This window comes from Zeus faber (genome assembly GCF_960531495.2).
Source record: "Zeus faber genome assembly, chromosome: 8".
Taxonomy (NCBI): domain Eukaryota; kingdom Metazoa; phylum Chordata; class Actinopteri; order Zeiformes; family Zeidae; genus Zeus; species Zeus faber.
In genome coordinates this window covers 7,511,519-7,534,034 of record NC_137195.1, presented here as the reverse complement: position 1 = coordinate 7,534,034, position 22,516 = coordinate 7,511,519, and the positions used below count along the sequence as shown (strand labels likewise).

General features: G+C 45.0%; 1 protein-coding gene across 1 annotated transcript; it reads left to right on the top strand.

The window, feature by feature from the left end:
• Positions 1-924: 924 nt before the first annotated feature.
• Positions 925-7,730, top strand: nr1d2a (nuclear receptor subfamily 1, group D, member 2a). Its single transcript, XM_080006082.1, has 8 exons — positions 925-1,230; positions 3,881-4,117; positions 4,251-4,339; positions 4,477-4,621; positions 4,802-5,436; positions 5,712-5,897; positions 6,023-6,233; positions 6,509-7,730. Exons 1-8 carry the CDS (start codon positions 1,200-1,202, stop codon positions 6,706-6,708), a joined length of 1,734 nt encoding a protein of 577 aa, XP_079862208.1. The 5' UTR covers positions 925-1,199; the 3' UTR covers positions 6,709-7,730.
• Positions 7,731-22,516: the final 14,786 nt, after the last annotated feature.

Below are 22,516 nucleotides of genomic sequence, written 5' to 3'. Positions count from 1 at the left end.
TTTTTGTTGTTGTTGTTATTATTATTATTAGAAGGCCTTCAACGTTGACGATCACTCAGTGGAAGACTTCATGTGTCCCGAAAACAATGTGCTCGGGCGCCAGTCGGCGCTTGGAAACATTATGTCACAGCAGGTGTGTCCTCCGGTCCACGCAGGGCTGCGGGGCGGCGGCAGGGGCGGCAACAGAGCGGCAGCAGGGCGGCAGCAGGGCGGCAGCAGGGGCGGCAGGAGAGCGGCAGCAGGGCGGCAGCTGGGCGGCAGCAGGGCGGCAGCAGGGCGGCAGCAGGGCGGCAGCAGGGCGGCAGCAGGGATTCACGTTGGCCGCCGCAACGTGACGAGCGAGCGGCGGGCTTACAAGCGCGGCGCCCTGGCCCCGCCCCCTTCGCCCATGAAACTGTGTCACTGGGTTAAAGCGGCTCGAGCGGCCCGGCCGGGGGGGCGTGGCCGGCCGGCGGGTCACGTGGACAACAGCTGAGCGCAACCACCGGGAACATTTCGTTCCCTTGGCGGCGGTGGAAGCTTCGACTCTCCGTTTCGGATCCGGCCCTTGTCGAGTCACTCGGCGGATTAAAACAAAAAAAAAAAAGAGCAGGCAGGGGGGAGAAAAAAACAAAACAAAAAAACTGTCGTTCGGTTTTCCGACTCTTCGTTCGGTGTTCACGCCCGGGCAAACCGACGGAGGCGGCGGCGGCCATCTCGCCGTTAGACCCTCATTCGAACCCGGGTAGTCACTCGCGGCGCGCGCGAGTCGGACGTTCTCTCGTCGCCGGGGCCGAGTCGTTCGAACGGACTCGTTCGCGGCGGGCGACTCGCTCGCGCGCCTCGCGTCGCTCATCGCGGAGGAGCCACAGGACGTGGGGGGGGGGGGGGGGAGTCGCTGCGAGCGGGTTTCTGTCCGGTCACAACTCACTCTCTCCCAGCCACCCGACGGGCTTCACCGACCGGGCTTCGCGTCCCGATCGCACCAGAGTCCACTTTCGGTCGGACGGACAGCGCAGGCGACCGTCCGCGGTGCACCCCGAAGTCGGAGCGGAACCCGCAGGGCGACCCCAAAGTACTCGAACCCCAGAATAACCCCGGTGAAGCTGGCGGCGTCGTGACAGCGGTTCGGCCAGCGAGCACCGGTTGCTTCCTGCGAGGATCGCCTTTCTTATTCCCCCCCTTTTCCCCTTCCTTCGTCTTTCTCTCCGAATCCCGAGATGCCCGAGGAAATGGGGACAGCCAAGCCCGGTAAGAAAGTTACCACGACCGCCATGATGTGCTCGATGTGTTGACCGGGACAAGTGCAAATCTAGGTGCGGGGAATTTGCCTCGGAAAGAGTTTGTGCGGCCAGACAGAATGTCGAATATATAAACACGCGTCTCAATATATGTTTCTAGAAATAAACATATATTAAGACAGGCGAATGAAAGGGTTATCACGGCGCTGGATTGAACTGTGTGGGGTGATATTTGCACCGTGCAGCACCGTGTTGTTGTTGAGTCAAGGGGAAGAAGTGCAGTGGCATGATAAAAGGACAACTCCAAAACAAAGGAGGTGTAATAACAACAATAATAATAATAATAATAATAATAATAATTCGTTTTACATCTCACAAGCGATAACACAACAATAAATACATTTTTTTTTTATTATTATTTTTAACTCATATTTTATGAGTTAAAAACGTCTGTTTCGCCTTTCTCTGCCCTGCTTTCTTCTTCTTTCTTCCTTTTTTTTTTTTTTTTAATGTTTTTTAATAAACGTCGGCTGCCGTTGGAGGGTGAACCGGGGCGAAGGGGCCGAGCGGCGCCGTCGTCCCGACACAACAGCAGCAGCAGCAGCAGCAGCAGCAGCGTCGTCGTCGTCGTCGTCGTCGTCGTGGTCGTTCCGCTCTCACGTGGCCAGCGTAGCTCGAGCCATGTGTCCGTGTGTACGCGGGCCGCGCGTGCCCCCCTCCCATTGGCCGAGGCGGGGAGGGGGGCGGGGCGGGGGGCGGGGCGAAGGGCAGCCCGGTGACGCGCGCCCGCCGGTTGCGCAACGCGAGCGGCGGGGCGCGCCCGGGCGCCTCTCGCGCCGCGGTCCACGTGAGGGCGGCGCGGCGACCTAGATATTTTGGGGCGCGCGCGCGCACGAAAACACGACGGGGCCACGTGTGGGTGGAACCAGAAACACCGCCGTCATGGTTCACACCGGTTAGATAACGTGGAGTGGGTGGTGTCGAACGTGGCCCATTTAAACACACTACGCTGCATACTAACGCAATTCATATGCATTTATAATAATAATAATAATAATAATACTTAATTATAATAATAACACATTATATAATAATAATAATAATAATAATAATAATAATAATAATAATAATATAAATAAGAATAACAACAACAACAATAATAATAATATCGCTTAATTATAATATTAACACATAATAATAATAATAATAATAATAATATTAATAATAATAATAACACATTATATAATAATAATAATAATAATAATATTAATTATAATAATAACACATTATATAATAATAATAATAATAATAATATAAATAAGAATAACAACAACAACAACAATAATAATAATATCATCGCTTAATTATAATATTAACACATAATAATAATAATATTAATAATAATAAAAACAACAACAATAATAACAACACTTAATTATAATAATAACACATAATATAATAATAATAATAATAATAATAATAATAACACATGTTAGTATGAAGTGTTGTTATTAATATCATTACGTATTATTATTATTGTTGTGATTATTGTTATTGATTGTACCTCCTCTGCCATATACGCCAACTGGAAATTATTATTTACATCAAAAAAATATGATTTATTATATTATAAATATTAATACATATATTTACCGTGCATTAACATCGTGTCATTTAGCTACCATTAACACATTATGCTACCCAGGCAAAACATGTAAGCCCAAAAAAAAAAGCGCTTTCCGTACACGTTTCACTTGGATCTAAAGCTTCCATTCATGGCGTCAGCGCTTGGCTGCACAGACAGAAGTCGTGTACTTGGAATTGCATAATTGAGCTGCTAATGTTTTTTTTTTTTGTTTTTTTTTGTTTTTTTTTGCTGCTCCAGTAATGACCCTGTAGAGTAAAGTCAAAGCACAGAAACCAGGCTGTGTTACATAACCGTGTTATCCAACCAGGCTGGAGGTGATAAAGCAGCCGGTCCCTGCAATGAATAAACTTGGCAGCAAGCACACACACGCAGTGGTACGGTGTTCGCTTGGAAAAGCAGGTCAAGGGCAACATTTCATCCCGTGCTTGCCAAGTTTTTGTTTTTGTTCCTTTTCTGTCTTTTTTTTTTTTTTTCCTCCCCCCTGTGAATACAAACATGTTATTCTGTTCCGGTTGAAACATTAACACAGTTTATCCGTCCTCATCTCTGGCCCCCACAGAACACATCAGTCCCACACGTAGTCATAAAAATAAATCAGGAAGCATTTTAGTTTAACCGACGCCTTAAATCTAGTGCAATGCGTTTGTCCTGTGCATTTCAGGGAACACAAGTGACCATTCCGATCGCTACACGATGTTGCTGTTCAGTTGCCAAACATGATGTGAATTGGGCATTCATGTCAATTAAAAGGCTCATTCATTGACATTTGAGGCATTAAGCTTGTTTCCTAGAAGGACTTTCACCAAGTTTGCCAGTTTCTACTAATTTGTTAGTAATAAAAGCGGCCGCTTTAGTTTTGCAAATGTCAGAGCTGCGTGCAGTTCCTAAGACCAGGGAACAGGGAGTTACAAAAGTAGACTCATAGCTCATGTTGATCTTCTTTTTGTTCTTCACATAATTAAAGGGTGTTGCTTCGGTGGGTTTTCACTGTGTCTATTCTTCATCTCCCCAGGAGGCGTCATCGCCTATATCTCCTCCGGCTCCACCTCAAGCCCAGAATCCTGTATGAGCGACGGCTCCAACGGCAGCTACTTGGGCTCCTCCCCGCCCACCGGCCGGCCCTCGCTGCCCAGCCGGGCGGTGGGCATGGTGGTGGACATCGCTCCGCCGGCCAAGCCCGGGCACCAGCGTGGCCAGGGGTCCAAGAGGTCCGGACACTCCTCCGCCTCCAGCAAGAGCACCATCACCAGTGAGTACATTATTACTATTATTAACCAGCGAAAAGACGAGCTCCCCTCGTCCTATTCCGAGCCGACACTCTTAAAGATCCACGCGGCGCAGGGTCCCAGTCTGACGCTCCCCCTTTTTCTCTGCGTCGTCAGAAATCAGCGGCATGGTGCTGTTGTGCAAGGTGTGCGGCGACGTCGCCTCCGGATTCCACTACGGCGTCCATGCCTGCGAGGGCTGCAAGGTGAGGCGTCCTCCGCTGCCACCCTGCTGCTCCCATTCGCACTCTTCATGGTCAGACCCCACGCGGTCATACTGGACCGTAAACCACCGGAGCCTCCATCACCGCCTCTCACAGTGGGTGGTGTTGTGTCTCCTCAGGGCTTCTTCAGGAGAAGCATTCAGCAGAACATCCAGTACAAGAAGTGTCTGAAGATGGAGAACTGCACCATCATGAGGATCAACAGGAACCGCTGCCAGCAGTGCCGATTCAAGAAGTGTCTTGCCGTCGGCATGTCCAGAGACGGTAAGAATCCCTGGAAATATAGGGGCACGAAGTAGGACAGGTGCGGCGCGTTTCTCCGCCCTTATGGTGCAGCTTTGGCTGCTTTCCTTACTCTTGCCAAACTCAATACGAACTTGTTCAGTCAGCTGTTAGTCTAGTTTCACCAAATGCTAAACAAACTCCGTCGCCTTCTGCTTGCAGCCGTCAGGTTCGGACGGATCCCCAAGCGGGAGAAGCAGCGGATGCTTCTGGAGATGCAGAACGCCATGAACAACATGATGAGCGGCAGCAGCACGCTGCAGAGCATGCTGCACGGCCAGCAGAGCGCCCCGCTGCCCATGGAGACGCTGGGCAGCGACGCCAGCACCTCCTCGTCGCCGCGCTGCCCCCAGGACTCCGAGTCGGTGCTCTCCATGGACACCAACACCAGCTCCGCCTCCTCCTGCGGCTCCGACAGCGGCGAGGATGAGTCCGTCGTCGCCGGGACCGACCGCGGGCAGGGGTCGCCGACGCGCAGCGAGGCCTCGCCGCCGGCCGCCACGGAGTCGGGGAGCGACAGCCGCATGGAGGATCCGCAGCACGGCTGGAACCGCTGGAACGAAGACGCCGCCACCGGCAGGTACCAGCACTGCTACTATGGCAACGGCCAGCACGTCACAAACGCAGCTTACAGGGAGGAAAAGACAATTTACCAGCCGTCCCAGCTGCAGCAGCAGCTCAGCAGCGCCCCCAGTGGTGCAGTGTCAGAAGACGGCCACAGCCTGCCGCAAAGCCAGAGCAGCTTCAACAGCAGCTACAGTGGAGCCAGCCACAGTGTGGACAACAGAGCACACTTGGTGAGTAATCGCTTGATTATGTAATTATTATTATTACATTTATTGGTCGCTTGATAAAGTTGATCAAATTAAAACTCATACTGTGATGGTAGCATAACAAATAATGGACAAAAAAAGTTTCAAATGTTAATTGCAATTTGTTGTATGACAACAGTTCACTACGTACACATTTTTATTTTTTCCAAATCAAACTTTGGAATTGTCATTCCAAAAAAGGAATGACAATTTTTTATTTTTTGTATATTAACAGCCCTGCTCCCTCTCTCTCTTCCCAGGTTTGTCCCATGAACGCCACGCCCTACATGGATCCCCGCAAGCCGAGCCAGGAGATCTGGGAGGAGTTCTCCATGAGCTTCACGCCGGCCGTGCGCGAGGTGGTGGACTTCGCCAAGAGGATCCCAGGTTTCCGCGACCTCTCCGAGCACGACCAAGTCAGCCTGCTCAAAGCCGGAACGTTTGAGGTGCGCGAAAAGATGCCTTGTGTATTTTGTTTTTGAAAATATTATTATTTTACACATTTTAAATTGCCCCGAATGTCACCTGACCCGCCCTCTCTCCCTCTCTCTCCCTCCTCTCCCTTCTCCAGGTGCTGATGGTTCGCTTCGCCTCGCTGTTCAACATGGCCGAGCGCACCGTCACCTTCCTGAACGGGAAGCGCTACAGCCTGGAGACGCTGCACTCCCTCGGCGCCGGCGAGCTGCTCAACTCCATGTGCGAGTTCAGCGAGAAGCTGGCGGCGCTGCGTCTGGACTGCAACGAAACGAGCCTCTTCATCGCCGTGGTGCTGGTCTCGGCCGGTAAGGACGCTCGGGAGATAAAGACAGCTGCAATGTTATACTGCAGCAGTCCTGTTTATAAACAGATAATAATAATAATTATAATGACGGTCAAGCTTTACAACAATACTTATGACAGTCGAGTTAGAGCTAGTGGAGTATTAAATGACCAAATACTATCAAATTGGATCTAAAAAAAAAAAAAAAGAAATAAGCTTTTTAGATCGCAAAATCTCTTTAAACAATCATTATAGAACCTACCCCGGTCTTACCTTATTCCCATCTCACCTGCTCAGACCGCTCAGAGATCCAGGACCTGAACTCTGTGGAGGTGCTGCAGGACAACCTGATCCGCGCGCTGCGGGAGCTGGTGGTGCAGAACCGCGGCGACCACGCGGCGACCACCTTCACCAAGCTGCTGCTCAAGCTGCCCGAGCTGCGCTCGCTCAACAACATGCACTCTGAGGAGCTGCTCTCCTTCACGGTGCACCCCTGACGGCGCTCCAGCGACAATACAAAAAAACAAACAAACAAACAAACAAACAAACCAGGACCTGCCTCTGGACCCCTGACCCTCGGCATCTGACCAATGCAACTACTCACTTGTTTGTTTGATTTTTCCAGAATGTACTGTACAGTTATTATTTTTTTAATATATAATATTTTTGTTGAGTAGATTAGCTGAGGGTCCGACAAGGAAATATCATATGTACTGTATTTATGGAGAACGTGAATAGCTTCAGCTTGTTGTGCACGGACGCGCGGCGCCCCAACGAGAAGAGCACTTCAGCAGCTTGACCACGCCCAGCGAACGATCTACTTTCATAAACTGCATAGTGTTTATTTTTTCTCCCAAAAGCCATTTAATTCCAAAGTGTATTGGCTCGCGAGCGAATGTGAATGTGTGAGTCGCTGTATGAAGCAGAGATTTATTCAATGGGTAAAGCTATCAAAGAACATGTGGCGATCGCTGCTGCTGCATGGCTATCCTTAAGCGAACAACTATACCTGGGTTTGCTCCCCTTTCTGCCATGGCAACGCAGCTCTTGTGTACAGCGTTTTATCGTTTTGTCTTATTTACGTTTGAAAGTTCCTCCCGGCTGCCTGTACCGTCGTCCTTGGGGGGGTGAGTAGCGAGTTGAAGCCACGCCCCCTTTCCACTGCAACCTATACTAACTCATTAAGCACATTTCCATTCTAGACGGTCACGTGTAAACGCGGTTTAGTGTTCCTACAGTTTAGCCACCATGTATTTATGAGAAAATGGGATTTTATGTTTGAACATACAAGACAAATGAGGTTGTTTTCTTGTTTTTTCATATTATTCTACTGTCTGTACAGTGCAGTATACAGTCAGTACAGCACTGACTCTTGGAAGTATATTTCTCATCCATTTGAAATATATATGTCTGTTTCTTCCACTGGCAACATTGCAATATGTAAATAGCCATCTATATCTTTCACAAATGTAGATATATAAATATATTATAGTATAATAAATACAAATACAAAGTGAAACATTTCTTGTGGTAGTTTTCTTTGTTTTTGTTAATTGTGCATAAATCAAATAATCCAATTTTAGATAATGTTGGATGGGTGCTTTCTCATCCTCTGAGGAAAATTCCAGTAGCACACATTCAACAAAAGGCAATAATAAGAATAAAAGTCCTAAAAATTATAGAAAATACAAAATAATATCACAATAAACCTGGAAAAAAAACCATTAAACCTCTATAACAGCAACTCATATTCTGACAAAAGTGGGCACCATTGCATGCAAATATGCATGTGTACTTGGATGTAACAGCGGTTTTGATATTCTTATTACAAAGATATTAGTGAAATGGTCTATTACTATTCCGTAGTCATTCTAGTCGGAAGACGAACGATACGACGAAGGGATAACAGACAAAGGGATAACAGACGAAAGGATAACAGACGAAGGGATAACAGACGGAGGGATAACAGACGAAGGGATAACATTTTATTGAAATAAAATTATGACTCAACATTGTCATAATTGCAGTGACTCAGTCTGTCCACAGGGCGTCGCTGTGCCTTTTGTTTTGAATTGGTCGAAATGGGGAACATGTGTTGGCCTGCACCTCCCTCCCTCCCTCCCTCCCTCCCTCCCTCCCTCCTACCAGGTGCTCCCTGACTGTCCGGGCCCTCCCGCCTCAGTGAGGGATGGGTGTCACCCGCTCGGAGCCTTTATAACCCGGGCGATTCCAAGAGCGCCTGTACCCATCCTTCACCACCGGCTTTACACCTTATGTTGCTTACGTTGCGTTATCTTCAATAAATGATTTGTTGACGGTGGCTGTGGGGACCTCCCCTCTTTGTCAGGATCCTGGACGAGCCGGGCCATAACAAGCGGGGGCTCGTCCAATTTTGAACCTGAGAAATGTCGAGATTTTAGGTGCGTTGAGTAGTGTAATTGTGTTGGGAGGCCCCACAGTGACAGTTTCCGTCATGTTTAGGCTAAGCAGGTGGAATTTGGGACAGTTCAGTTCTCTATCGTGTTGTGTCCTTATTTTGTGTCTTATATTTAATGTGACAACGTGGGGTGTTCATATCAGACCGTCCAAATAATGAGGTAAACTAATGACAAAAGCAATCGCCGTGGACAAAACGTTCAGGCTTCAGACCGCTCTGAATGCTCGGTTTTCAGATTCTCAAATTTGTCCAGAAACAGATTTTGGTGGACTGATGAGGTGAAATCAGCGAAACGTTCACGGAGCAAATAAAACGGAGGAAAGCTCAGGTGGCCCCAATTTGCAATTAATACTACGTACACTGAAACAGCCCGTTTTGGAACACTATGGTTCAAGAGGCATGTCACAATGGCTCAAATGCATAATCTGAGTGGTATTTTCATCAAAGAAAAATTCAAAAACATGATTTGGGGACCCCAGAGACCTACAGTATATTTCCTGGGGGCATGATAGGTCCCCTTTAAGCTGCATATAAACTGTGTGTCCGAGGAGAGCGGTGAGCGTGGATTACGCGGTGTACTGCTGTGGGGATGGTTGAAGCTGGGTGGCTGCGCCATTTGTGCCGTCTGGCTGGAGCGTGCCTCCCAGACGGGCCGTCGCCGCGGTCATCTCACAGGGAGAAATTGCTGATTTCTTCTTTTTTTCGGGGGCCGTTTGTTTATTTTTGTGGGTTGTCCGTGCGGTTAGTAGCATTTGGCTGGGGAGCGCCCCGAACTAATGGCTGGGGCAATTTGTCTTGCCCCATACAGGGGGTGCATAAATACCCACCGCCAGTACGCACAAGACTAGGGTGCAGTTAGTTTGGGCTAGGCGGTTAGGCGGAGGCTCCATAATCACTCAGTCTCACCGTGGTTGTGTATTGTGTGACTCAGACTGCCCTATTTTGTTCTCATGGATGTGCTCATAGTGTATTTAACTCTGTCTACTGTAGTCAATCTGACGGTGTTAAAAATGGACACCGAGCCTAGTCATACTTCGCTCTCTGAGTTTCAAAAAAGAAAAACAAAGGCCGTCTGGTAGCACTTTAACTCCGTTTACAAAGGCAGGTTTTGTTGATGGGGCAGCGCAAAAACTGGAAAGGCGCCAAGAACGGCTGAGCCAAGGGGCCGGCTGTACCTGCCAAGCTTTTGGAGGGAGTCCAGGCTCCAGTGGCTTCGAAGCCTTTTGGCGGGACATTGTCATTTGAGCGGCATGTGCAGCGAGAGGAGGACAAGGCGAAAATAGGGGAGGAGAGGCTACAATTTGGGTTGGAGCATGAGGGAAGGAGGGTCGAGGCACAGCATCGGAAAGGAAGGGAGTCAAAGTGGAGCGATCGAAATTGGAGAAAGCATACGAGTCAGAAGAAGTGACTCAACGGGTGTGCAAAAGTGGCTGTGATAGGGCTGAAAGCTTGCGTCCTCTGCCTTGATTTGATGAAAAAGACACTTTTTTGGGGGGATGAAACGTTGACGTCGCTGTGTGTTTTCACGGGGCGATTGCCGCAGAGCTTTGTGCCCCCAGTTAGGCTGGGAGTGGTGATTATGTGAAGGTTAAAGCCGCAGCTCTAAAAAGCGCACAAATTATTTCCTCATGTCTACGGGCCGAGGATTTAGGATTTAAGGATTTAAGAAAGGTGACAGGCAAACCCATGTTGAATTTGCTCAAGATGTTTTTGCTCATTTGTGTGATTTTAATTGTGGCGGAAGAGTTTAAAATTTCATTTCCTGCCCATCGACACCGCTGCACTGACAGCCACGACCAGCATGTGTCAAAAACACGTTCATCGGCCGCAGTTCTGGCCGATGAATATGTTTCGACCCGCGCTGGCGGCTAAGTAGTTGGTCAAGTCCACAGAGAAGGGCAGCGGAGGGGTCCTCCTCAGGCTTGGGCCGAGTGAGTCTCGAGGCGTCGCCCATGAGCCCGCCCGCCTTGCTGCGAGGCGCGTTCCGGGGACACGCGGAAAGGTTTGGCCCAGCCGGGACATGTCATGCGTGTAAAAACGAGGGGCGCTGGCGAGGGGAACGCCCAATCAGCACGCCCGGCCAAAAACCCAGCTGATTCCGTTGTCCTCTGCCCCCCGTTGACACGTCTGGTGCTCTTCTCTATCTGTCGGACGCCCGGCAGGCGGATGCGGCGAAGTAGCTCAGTTCCCTGCGGTGCCTCTTCCCCGGACACACCGTCGTGCGCCAAACTGATTGAGCGTGACATGGATGCGGGGGATGCTCAGCCTGCGACGCGACACTCCTCGCGGCCGCCCGCGGGGAGGCGTAAGCGGGTGGAGGCGGGGGCAGAGCACATGTTAGGACGCGGAATGGCAGAACCAGCGCGCTCCAGCCGGGGCCTCTCCGTGTCTGCTGGCCGATGAGGCCCCACAGGGGGCGGCACAGCTTTTTGCGCAGATTTCCGGAAAGGTTAACGCCGTCGCCAAACCTTGGCCCAGTTATCCAGCGCCATCGCAACGGAGGACGGCGTCGATCGGGCGGGAAGTGCGAAATTAGTGACTGAACTCGACCTTTTGAAAGGTTATTGGCAGGTTGCCGCTAACAGCCAGAGCCCAGGAAATGTCATCTTTCATCACAGCACGGGGGTTGTTTTCCTACTCTGTCATGCCTTGATGGCTGAGGAACACTCCAGCCACATTTCAGCGCCCTGCCAACGGGGCGTTAGGTGCTCTGACAGGGGGAGCGGCCGCTTTGGATGAGGCTGCGGTGTTCAGCGACACGCGGGAGGCTCGCGTTCCACGTTTGAACGCAATGTTTGACGGGTTGGCGGGAGCACTTTTAACTCTTACCGTGTATTTTAAAAAAAGAAAAAAAAAAGACTTTCACTACTGTACAGTGTGTTTGCCACCTGCTAAGTGCTGCTAGTCAGTGTAATGCTCCCTCGTGTTCATTGTGTTCAGATAGCTGTTTTCCAGATGTGTTTATTTCTTAATCCCTCTCTTGACTTGCACAGCTTTTTAAAACAGATCTTATATTACCTTCATATACAGTAAATCGTGTGTGCGTGCGTGGGTGTGTTTTCCGCATTGTGCGTTTTTAAGCCGTGCTAATCAAACACGGCATTTATAACTATGACTGAGTTCCCAGGACTCCACCCGCTCTCGTCTCCCACAACCGTCCTGAACGACTTCGTCAGTGAGACGACGAACCGGTCTGCGGCCACACGGCGCTGCAGCTTAGAATGCTGTACGTTATTTTGCAGTTATTTCGAGTGTTTGATTATACATGATATATTGTGAGGAGCAAAAAAAAAAATGCTTTAACCCCCAAGGACGTAATGCTTAGTTCCCACTTCATGCACAGATGCAATCATCTTTTTCTCATTGATCTCGAAAATGTTATTGCTCCATCATGGTGGTATTGATTTCTAATTGCTATCGGTATTGGAATTGGTAAAGCCCAAATGAAGCTATCACACGACACAGTGACTCCCAGTGTACTGGACAGGAAATAATAGGGAGAACATGTCGGGGAGGGTTAGATTTATTTCAAACTTGACAAACGTGTCTTTGGGGAGATCAAATTAAGCGGAATGCAGCTTCAATCTTACTATAAGGGTTAACCGTTGAAGGAGTCACAAGACAGTGTAATGCCTCCAATCAAAGCAAACAAATGCTGAAAACCCAAATTGGAGAAATATTAGAATAATAAATAAAAAAATGATGACACCATCGGTGTTCAGATTGCTTATAAGCCTCCATATCACAATGCATTGGGTACCGCCACCGGGTACCAACCCCCGGGAAAATGATGGATTTACGGGCAGCGCGTCACAGGGAGGGAGTCGACCGATGTGCAACCATGAGCGAAGAAATGGCGAACGGTGGAGCAGTCTACTCCGGGTCGATCATAAACCCCGGAATACAAGAACGACTTGTTGGAACCGGTCGAGAAATGTAAACGCAAGAGTGAAAAACCGCAGCGACGTTGACATATCGCAGCTACGAGCGGTGGCAGTCAATGCGGCATCTATGTGAAATTATGATGTCAACTACAGTTGAGCTCTTCAGTGAACAGGCTTCTTTCTTCTCTCTTTTTTCCAAAGTGGTGTTGATCCTTTACACGATTTCTGAGGAAAACGTAAAGTGATCCTGTCTTTACCACAGCCGGGCAAAAGTTGTCTATTCGGCAGAGCCCCATCATGCCCCATCATGCCCCATCATGCCCCATCCTGCCCCATTTTTCATTCACTCTTATCAGCACATGTTTTCATTCTAGTTGTAAGCCATTATCATCGTGATAATTTGTATTATTGAATATTTCAGATTAGATGTTTTTGTTTTATTTTTAGGGCTGAAAAGGAGACAAAACATTTTTTTTTTTAATCTAGGTTGATATTTCACCTTCCCCCATGGATTAATAAAGTGTTATTTTTTTCTTATGCCAACTTCCCAGCCAGTTCATAGAGAAAACTCTTTATTTCTCTGAGTTTGGAAATGCCATTTTTTTTTTATTCAAGTACATTCTTGAAAACATTTTATATTATAATGTTTTTCTTAAACGAGCACAAAAAGTAACCCAAGAAAATATTATTTTATATGTTATTATAATGACAAGATTTTGTATGTGAATGCGGTTGAAAGATAAATGCCAAGTCAAACAATGTTAAACAAATAAATACTTGCAAAATATATGTTAATTTCAAGGCTTATTTTGTATAAAACTTTTTAGATTGAAATTCTGAGAATGGTGTGTGTTTTCTTCAAGGATTTGGGGATATTTGGAAAATATTTGCGCACCGAGCGTCAGTCTAAGGCTTGGTCAGAAGGCTTAGACTTAGAAGGATGAAGAAATTCAGCCATTTCATGTGACCAAATATCCGAGGAACAAGGTCTGTTGAGGGAACACTGCTTCTCAAAATAACAATCATTCATTTCATATAAACACCACATATTGTATGTCCTTGTTAATCTTGTTATAATTACATCTCCTATTTTAAGTTTTGCAGAGAAAAGTGGATCAGAGAATTCTTATCAGCCCTATATATATATATATATATATATATATATATATATATGAGAAAATCAAACAACAAAAAGTGAGAAAGGCAACATTACATATATATGTATTTTCTAACTTTTTGTTATTTTATTATCATATATATATTTATAAATTCTCATTTTTCGTTATTTTATTATCATAAATGTGTGTGTGTATATATATATATATATATATATATATATATATATATATAAATTCTCACTTTTTGTTATTTTATTATCATTTTTATTATTACTTGTTTTTTATTTCTATTTTAAAATTTTTGCTTTGAAATAATCTTTTATCTTATCTATTCTGCAGGGTTCTGCCTCCCCTACACTCTCTTCCTTCTTGGTGAAGCTGAGGATGAGCTGGAGCGACATGCAGAGCTACTGCAGGGCGAATCCACAACGATCCGGCCACCTTGAACATCATGGAGGAACTGAGCCTGGTGGCGGGGCTTGGTGGGGTTCCATTCAAATACCTGGATCGGACCGTTTGATGACCCCAAGTCCTGGAAGGACGTTATGGGTCACGATCAGAACTCATGGAGGTGGTGGGACACCTGGTAGGGCGTCACACGTGAATTTATTTGTAATTCCACGTGAGAAAAAAAAGTTTGTGCGTCAGTTAGGTTACACACACACACACACACACACACACACACACACACACACACACAGAGAAACACATAAATTCCTGTATAGTACTGTAGTTTATAGTCATCTAGAAAAACTAAAACAGAATTAGTTGTAATTATGTAGACGACAGCACTATTTCTTTCATGATGAGACTAAATCAGAACGATGATTTTGATAAATAACTAATAAATGTTTAAAAAACGGTATCAAAGGATTCCGATTATGAGGATGTGTCATATTACTGTAATGCTGGTGGACACACACACACACACACAAACACGCACACACACACACACACACACACAAACACATTTCCACAATGTTTTCATAAAATGTTTGTACTACGATTGTTTTTATTTTGTTTTTATTTTTAGCTTCCAGGTTGCACAAAAGATATTATTTAATGAGGAATGATTTTTCGTGGGGAGGTGCTCGGAAATGCCGCAGAGGGATGAACAACGACCCGGCTCTGATCGAGGATGAGGGGGACAGCGAGGAAGTCTCCAAAAGCGCTGAGAGTGTAACATTGGAGGTGCGGAGCGGGCCGCACGGGAAGGCGTGGCGCTGGGCCGACCAGAGCCCCGGCTCCCCCAGACTCTGGGCCCCCACTGGGCGGCCCGACAACCGCCTCCCGAGCAGCGCTGTGTGGCCGTCAGCCCCCGGCTCGGCTGGGGAGGCTGGGAGCGGCGGTGCCATCCTCCCCGCAGGGTCGCAAAGCTACTCTGAACACGTGCGTCATTGTTGATATCCATTCCTTTCTAAACCGTGTTGACAAAAGCCCCCATGTGCTGTTTTGTACGTTTTACATTAGATTAGATTAGATTAGATTAAACTAATTGTCATTGCACAGAGCACACGTACCGAGGCAACAAAATGCATTTCTCTGCATTTTACTATCCTAGTAACTGACGTATCTGGGAGCAGTGGGCTGCCATGCAGCGGCGCCCGGGGAGCAGTTAGCCTTGCTCGAGGACACTTCAGCACGCGACCAGGAGGAGCCGGGGTTCGAAGCGAACATTTGACATTTCTACTTATATGAAGTAATGTAAGCATTTGCTGTTAAATGTACTAAAGCATCAAAAGTAAAAGTAGAACAATCTTTAATCGTCACACAGCACACCACACTACAACACATGCACGCACACACACACACGCACATGCTTTGGAGTGTGTGTGTGTACTTGTCAAACCTAGTTCCCTTGTATAACGTGTCTACATGTATAATATGACATTATCAATTTTTCTGCAGATGATGGTCATCCTGATTTCAATTTACCCAAAAAATACTTACCTCCAAATACTGTTGTTTTTTTTTTTTATTATAGTTATTAATATTCATTTACATTTATTCATTTGGCTTCTGTCCAAAGCGACTTACATGAGAGGCTAGAAACAAGCAAAGCAGTCATCGACCATTGGAGTAACCTCCATTTCAAGTGCCCCAGCATCTGTTTCTATATTCAACCAGATACGAGTGCAAGATGCTCGAAGGAATCAGGATACAAGTAGTTTGAAGCCGAGGTTATTGTAATAATGATATGTTCATATGTTGTTAGTGCATTCTGTCAATACAACAACTTAAAACTAGTCAACGTCATCATCATTCTCATGTTAGTGCATTATGTCAATCATAACTGGTGTTATTATTATTATTATTATTATCATTATTATTATTCTCCCTCGTGGATGGGGGAAATGACAATAGTAGTTTAAATGTGATAGCTACACATTTCGGCATATTCCTCCACACATCAAATGTGACGGAATGTTAGTAGAGTGCAAAGAATCGAGTCAGAGTAAATTTTTCAGATCATGCAGCAACAATAAATCTGCGTACTTAAGCGACGATCCCTCAAAAATCAGCCTTGCATCCGATAATACACAGGATCTGATGTCCAATCCCTTGAGCTTAATATAAGCCAAATTCCTCGTCTTTCGGAAGCTGAGTTTATTTCAACTGTAACTGTAAGTATGCCTGCACGGCACGTGCATCTCATCGTTTACGTGGAATCTCAAAGGAATTCTAAGGTGAAGGCAAATGAAATAAAGCACAATAAACTCTAAAACCTCGGGGAAGATGTCCAGTCACTCCACTGATGGTGCAGAACGTGGAAACCGCATTGTGGATTTGGATGCTTTGCACGGCGGCCGTGGAGAACCACGACCTGGCCCCGGCCTCGGCCGCGCCGGGGAATGCAGAGAGATTTTAAAAGCTTTGAAAATACATGTTTTGCGGACGCGAACGACATCATTTTTTGTCTTCCCGAAAACTTTTTTTTCCCAGCCGCGCTTCAAACTTGTTCTGTCCTTGCCTGTACCAGACAAATCAAATCCATTAGTGTGAGCTTTAAACTTTAAGATTTTAAGATTTTTAAATTTTTGCTCTTTTAACGACAGGTTTGTATGGGGAATAGTGTGTAAATATACTCTGATATGGGAATGAACTGTTAGACACTTTTTAGGTCTTAAAAACAACTCCTCTGGTGGTTTGTTTATATTCCCTCCATTCTAAAGCATTTTGGTGAGAGTTGCCCAAATCTCAGCTCCTCCCAATATTCTCCAATATTGTGTTTTGTGTTATTTTGTGGGTGTCATTTTGCTTTGTAATATCCCCAACTGACAGCGAATGAATGATTAAATAATTGGTCGTGTAAGTTGCCTTATTCTACTATCCATATTTTCCAGAACATTATATGAAAAACATGCTGAAATGTTGCAGCTATCTGCAATAATTTAAAGTAAAAGCTGTTTCTTCATTTCTACCATTGGCAAAAGATGTAAATTGAAACCAGCCCTTTGCCACCCACTTATGACATCGATTTTGTAATATTTAATTTAAAGATCCAAGGATCCGTTCAGTTATAATAAACACAGAGCTGTCAATATTTATTTTATTCGTATTAAAATAAGTATTGTATTAATGAAGGCTTTGTGTTCATGTACAAACAATGTGAAGCACGTGGTTGAGTTTTGTTTGTTTGAGTCATTGTAAAAGCTTTTTGCAGGTTAATGTTTTATGGAGAAAAATACGACCATAAAATCATTCCACGTGTTCCTGTAGCACAGCCAAAATCGATACTTGAAAAATGTCTTTGTTTTGCTCAATCCCTTAAAAATAAAGAATGCACACTCGGTGGGGAAAAAAAGCGTGACATACACACAGGCACATTCTGTACATACGGTACATGCATCATTTATATTCAACATATTCTCTCCAGCCTCAGCCGAAATCTCCGCTTCTGAAATGGAGCAGGTTGTGGCAGATTCACTGGTTCCAATAATAAATGATAATAAGGCTTTGTGAACTTTGGGCCCTGCCCCCTTAACCTCACAATGAATTAAAATGTAAAGGTAATTAATGCAGCTTTTTGTTGTTTTATCCGACCATGAAATTGTATTTTCCCATCCCATTAAATTTCATGGCCACTCATTTCATTATGCTTTTCAAACGATGTTTTATGGCAAAAAACAGTTTTAATTGTGATTGTTGTTTACCATTATAACAAAGGTCAAGACTTCAGGGTTAAGCAAAACCATTATTTATTATCACAATGAACACATCACAGATGTTCTTCAAATATTAACATAAAATCGTAGGAACCATGAGGAACTTTCATGGTATATATAGAATGACTGGATGGTTCTGATGCGTAGGATCCAATGCTGACTTAATCCATATTCATCATTATGTTGATTAAAACAAAGGATAACCTTAATCCTGTACTGGCACAATGCATCTGGACGGCAATAATTGAAAATGAACTCCCTCAATTGATTATCAGGAAACATGGAAACCAAACATACTTTTAAAATATCAGACTTTAACCTGAATTTGCCCGACACTGCCCAATTGACAGTATATACAATGATTTTTTATACATTTTTTCTTCTTGGCGCCACAATCATCATCAATCTGGACAAAATGAAAAATGAACGGGATCACTTACAAAATGCCCAATGAATTTAACATTTCAAACGCAAACATTCTGTTCCCTGTGTTTCGGGGTTGTCGGCCTCCACTTGAGCCCTGGGTATATTTGGGTTGCCAGGTCCTCGTTTCCCTCCGGCCCCAGATGGCGCGGCGCTAAAAGCCTCGCTACCTCTCCATTAATCAAGATGTTCCCGTTTCCTCTTTGTGGGCTGCTTAATGGGCCCAATACCATCCCTTAAAAGAAATCAAATACAACTCGGGAATGAACTTTGATGGAGAGCCAGTCCCTTGAAAGCTGCCCTATCGTGCTCGTTCTGTTTTGGCATGTGTAGCCGTCAGGAAATAAGAGATATTGCAGCAATAAATAACCCGACCCAGGCCCCCGTGCTCTAAAGTGGAGTTTTACAACCAGTTGTAAAAAAGCAAAGGAAAAGGCCCTTTCCAGTGAATATTTACTACACCATATACCTGTGTTTTTAAAACTTTTTTTTTTTCTTAAGTAACACCAAAAAAAAAAATCAACTTATAAAAATAACTTACAATGGGGCTTATTTACAAACAGTGAGCAGACTGTTTGCTCAAAATTAACATTTCTTAAAAAAAAAAATTTCACAGCCATTTCTGCATTAAACAGTTTAAAAGGAAAATAAAAACAACAACAACCATGCTCAGACATAAGGATGTGGAAATCACTATTTGAAAAGATAAGGAAGAAATCCTGCAGATCCATTTGCAGACCCAACTGAAATCTCCAGCGCTCCACATCTGGTCCACGGACCAGACCTTGACAAAAACTGCTATGTACTGTACAATACTATACTAGATAGAGAGATAGATAGATAGATAATATATATATACCACAGTATCTACTGTACTGCTTGTAAAATAGGAATTGGAATTGGAGTTTTAATCAGCTTGTTGGAAGATAATCACATTAATAATTGTTTATATTTGAACTGTATTCAACGGATCTGGGTCAGAAGTGAGCGCCGCGCCTTCATCAACCGGCGAAAACAAAAGGGTTTAATCTGCATTTACTCTCTTGCATCAGCGTGCACAAAGGGGGGGGTGGGGGTGGTTCGTCTGATCTTAAAACTAGAGATTACTCAAAGCAAAAGTGATGTTATGGGAGGTGGAACCTAATCCCAGATTGGATCCTGACAATCTGCCGTTTGGACGGATTGACGGACGTTATCTGGAGCAAATGCAGTGTTTCCACAAGACGTCTCCAGCACCACGCTCCCCATATCGCCCAGACACGTCAACCCCCTTTTTAAAGAAATCAAAGTGACAGAAAAACCTTATGTAGCTCTGTTAGTGTGTGTGTGTGTGTGTGTGTGTGTGTGTGTGTGTGTGTGTGTGTGTGTGTGTGTGTGTGTGTGTGTGTGTGTAGACAGGTGTTTGGGAGATAATGCAGATGTGTGTGTGTGTCTGTCTGTCTGTGTCTGGTTGTGTGTGGGTTGTGACAGGGGTAGGGTATGATATTACTGTGTGTGTGTATGTGACTGACACTTTCTTTGTGTGTATCTGGGTGCGTCTGTGTGTGTGTGTGTGTGTGTGTGTGTGTGTGTGTGTGTGTGTGTGTGTGTGTGTGTGTGTGTGTGTGTGTGTGTGTGTGTGTGTGTGTGTGGTTTGGATCCGTGCAGGGTATGGCATTACTGTGTGTGTGACAGACACTGTCTTTGTGTGTGTGTGTGTGTGTGTGTGTTAGAGTGGTTTGTGTCTGTTAAGGGTATGGCAGTACTGTGTCTGTGTGATGGACACTTTCTTTGTGTGTCAATGTGTGTGTGTGTGTGTGTGTGTGTGTGTGTGTGTGTGTGTGTGTGTGTGTGTTGAAGGGGGGTATGGCATTACTTTGTGTGTTTCTGAAGGACACTTTCCGTGTGTGTGTGTGTGTGTGTGTGTGTGTGTGTGTGTGTGAAGGGGGGTATGGCATTACTTTGTGTGTTTCTGAAGGACACTGTGTGTGTGTGCTTGTGTGTGTATGTGTGTGTGTGTGTGTGTGTGTGTGTGTGTGTGTGTGTGTGTGTGTGTGTGTGAAAAGACAAGCAAAGACATGAGGAATAGGGCAAAGATGTGGGGAATGAGGATGGGGGCTGGAGAGGGGCAGGAGGGTGCACGGTGCAGTGATGGGGGAGGGAGGAGGATGGAGTGATGGGGTGGGAGTGGAGCGATGGTGGAGGATGGAGGAGGATTTGGGGGAGGCCGGGCCTGGCAGCAGCATCAGCGTGCCACTGGAATGTCTGACATGCGTGTCCCCTGGATAACCCCCCTCCCCTGGTGTGTGGGAGCCAGGGAGGGTAATTAGCCTCCTTTAGCACGCCGCTGCCCTCCATCGCGCCGGGTTCACACACCAAGTGTATTTATACTGCCACACACACTCAGCGGCTTTGGCATTCTGCTCCTGCAACACGGGCACACAAGGCGGATTGGGTTGTTGCGCTATTTTTTTCCATTTTATATTTTATTTATTCCTTTATTTACACTACCCCGCCTCGTTGGCTCTCGTGTTCCTATGCGTTTAAGTGTTTGAAGTGACGTGCAGTCTTGCACATTGAATTTGAAGCTGCCTTTTATCCACTTTGCATGCAATTGTTTGTTTTCCTTGTGTCCCTTTTTTTTTAATGAGAAGCAAATAACCTTGAAAAAAATAAAAATATAATATAAATAAGATGTAGTATTATTATTATTATAGTTGTTGTTGTTTTATTGCTGTGAACAGGCATGGCTGGCATGCTTGTTTAACACAAACACACATGCACACATAAACGTCTATCTATCTGTCTCTCCATCTATCGATCTATCTATATCCATCTATCTATCTATCCATCTATCCATCTATCCATCTATCCATCTATCCATCTATCTATCTATCCATCTATCCATCTATCCATCTATCCATCTATCCATCTATCTATCTATCTATCTATCTATCTATCTATCTATCTATCTATGTAGCATCCCTTCTTTTGCCCCAACACTGAACCCATTTTGTGGCTGACCTACTTTATCTTCACTCCGCTCAGTCACTGCTCATCCTAACTGCACGTTTTTCTTGCTTATGCTCATGATGGCGAGTCAAAGTGGACGTAGATGAGGAGGAATTGAAGTTCAGAGTATTGATTTCTGATTTTGTGGAGACCTTATGGTTTTCGTCGTGAATGCCAATGAGGTGACCATCCCTGTAATCTGCTTTGCTTTGATCACCCATGCGCAAAGAGGGTTGAGATCTCCCTCTTAAAATAAAAAATAAATAAATAAAAAAATCCGTAATAAAAGACTTAATAGGAATCTGCGGCAGAAGCAAAGCAAAGCTCTATCACCCATATATTTCTTGAGCTTGTCAATAGCTTATTTTTATTTTGTTATATATATTTTGTGAATTGAGTGTGTACAGTATAAGCTTACTTTTGTGCCCACTTCACTGAGCTGCTGCATTGCCTGTTTTGTTTTTCAGATTCTCAATTGTTTAAGATTTTTGCTTTTTTTTCTATGTATGTATGTATGTATGTATGTATGTATGTATGTATGTATGTATGTATGTATGTATGTATGTATGTATGTATTTATTATTATTATTATTATTATTATTATTTATTTATTTAACATTTTGAAATCTGATTTTATTATTATTATTATTCATATTATTTTTAAGAAGAAGAATGATGATTGTAGTAATAATAATAATAATAATAATAATAATAATAATAATATAATTATTACTTTTCTCCCATTCCTCGTGTCTTCCAGCCAGAGTTGTGGTCACGTGGGGCCCGTGTCTTGATGACGTCAGAGGGTCATCTGAAGGTCAGCCGCGGAGAGGAGCCGGTTCACGCAGAGTTCAGCGCTTTTATTATGAGGTAATTCCGCGGCGGCGGTGACATAACTAACTAGTATGGAGTAGCTTCCTTGAGAGAGAGAGAGAGAGAGAGAGAGGGGGGAAAAAAAAACAACAACCTCATTTTTCAATTAAGGAGGAAAAATCAGAAGTTGGGACGGAAACTTTGTTATGCAAAACAGGCGTTCGGGTGATTTGCGCGAAAGTGCGCAGCTCCTTCCACAGTTGCGGCTCCCGCTGCAGGACGCGCATTTTTTTTTTTTTTCCCCCCGCACCGCACGAAACTTTGGGACGCAACCTGGAGTTTATGCACGTCAAAGATAATTCTATTTATATTATCATCAACTTCTATCTCAGATGTTGCTGTTTGACTTCAGGGAGACGCTGATCCTTTTTGCATAGAAATATACATTTTAGGATTTTTTTTTTTATTATTAT

What these genes read in the sequence shown, in the direction of transcription:
- nr1d2a (XM_080006082.1), top strand. Translation starts at nt 1,200, where the DNA reads ATGCCCGAGGAAATGGGGACAGCCAAGCCCG. An exon ending in CAGCAAGAGCACCATCACCA is followed by an intron (nt 4,118 to 4,250) that starts GTGAGTACATTA and finishes CTGCGTCGTCAG; the next exon opens with AAATCAGCGGCATGGTGCTG. An exon ending in CGTGGTGCTGGTCTCGGCCG is followed by an intron (nt 6,234 to 6,508) that starts GTAAGGACGCTC and finishes TCACCTGCTCAG; the next exon opens with ACCGCTCAGAGATCCAGGAC.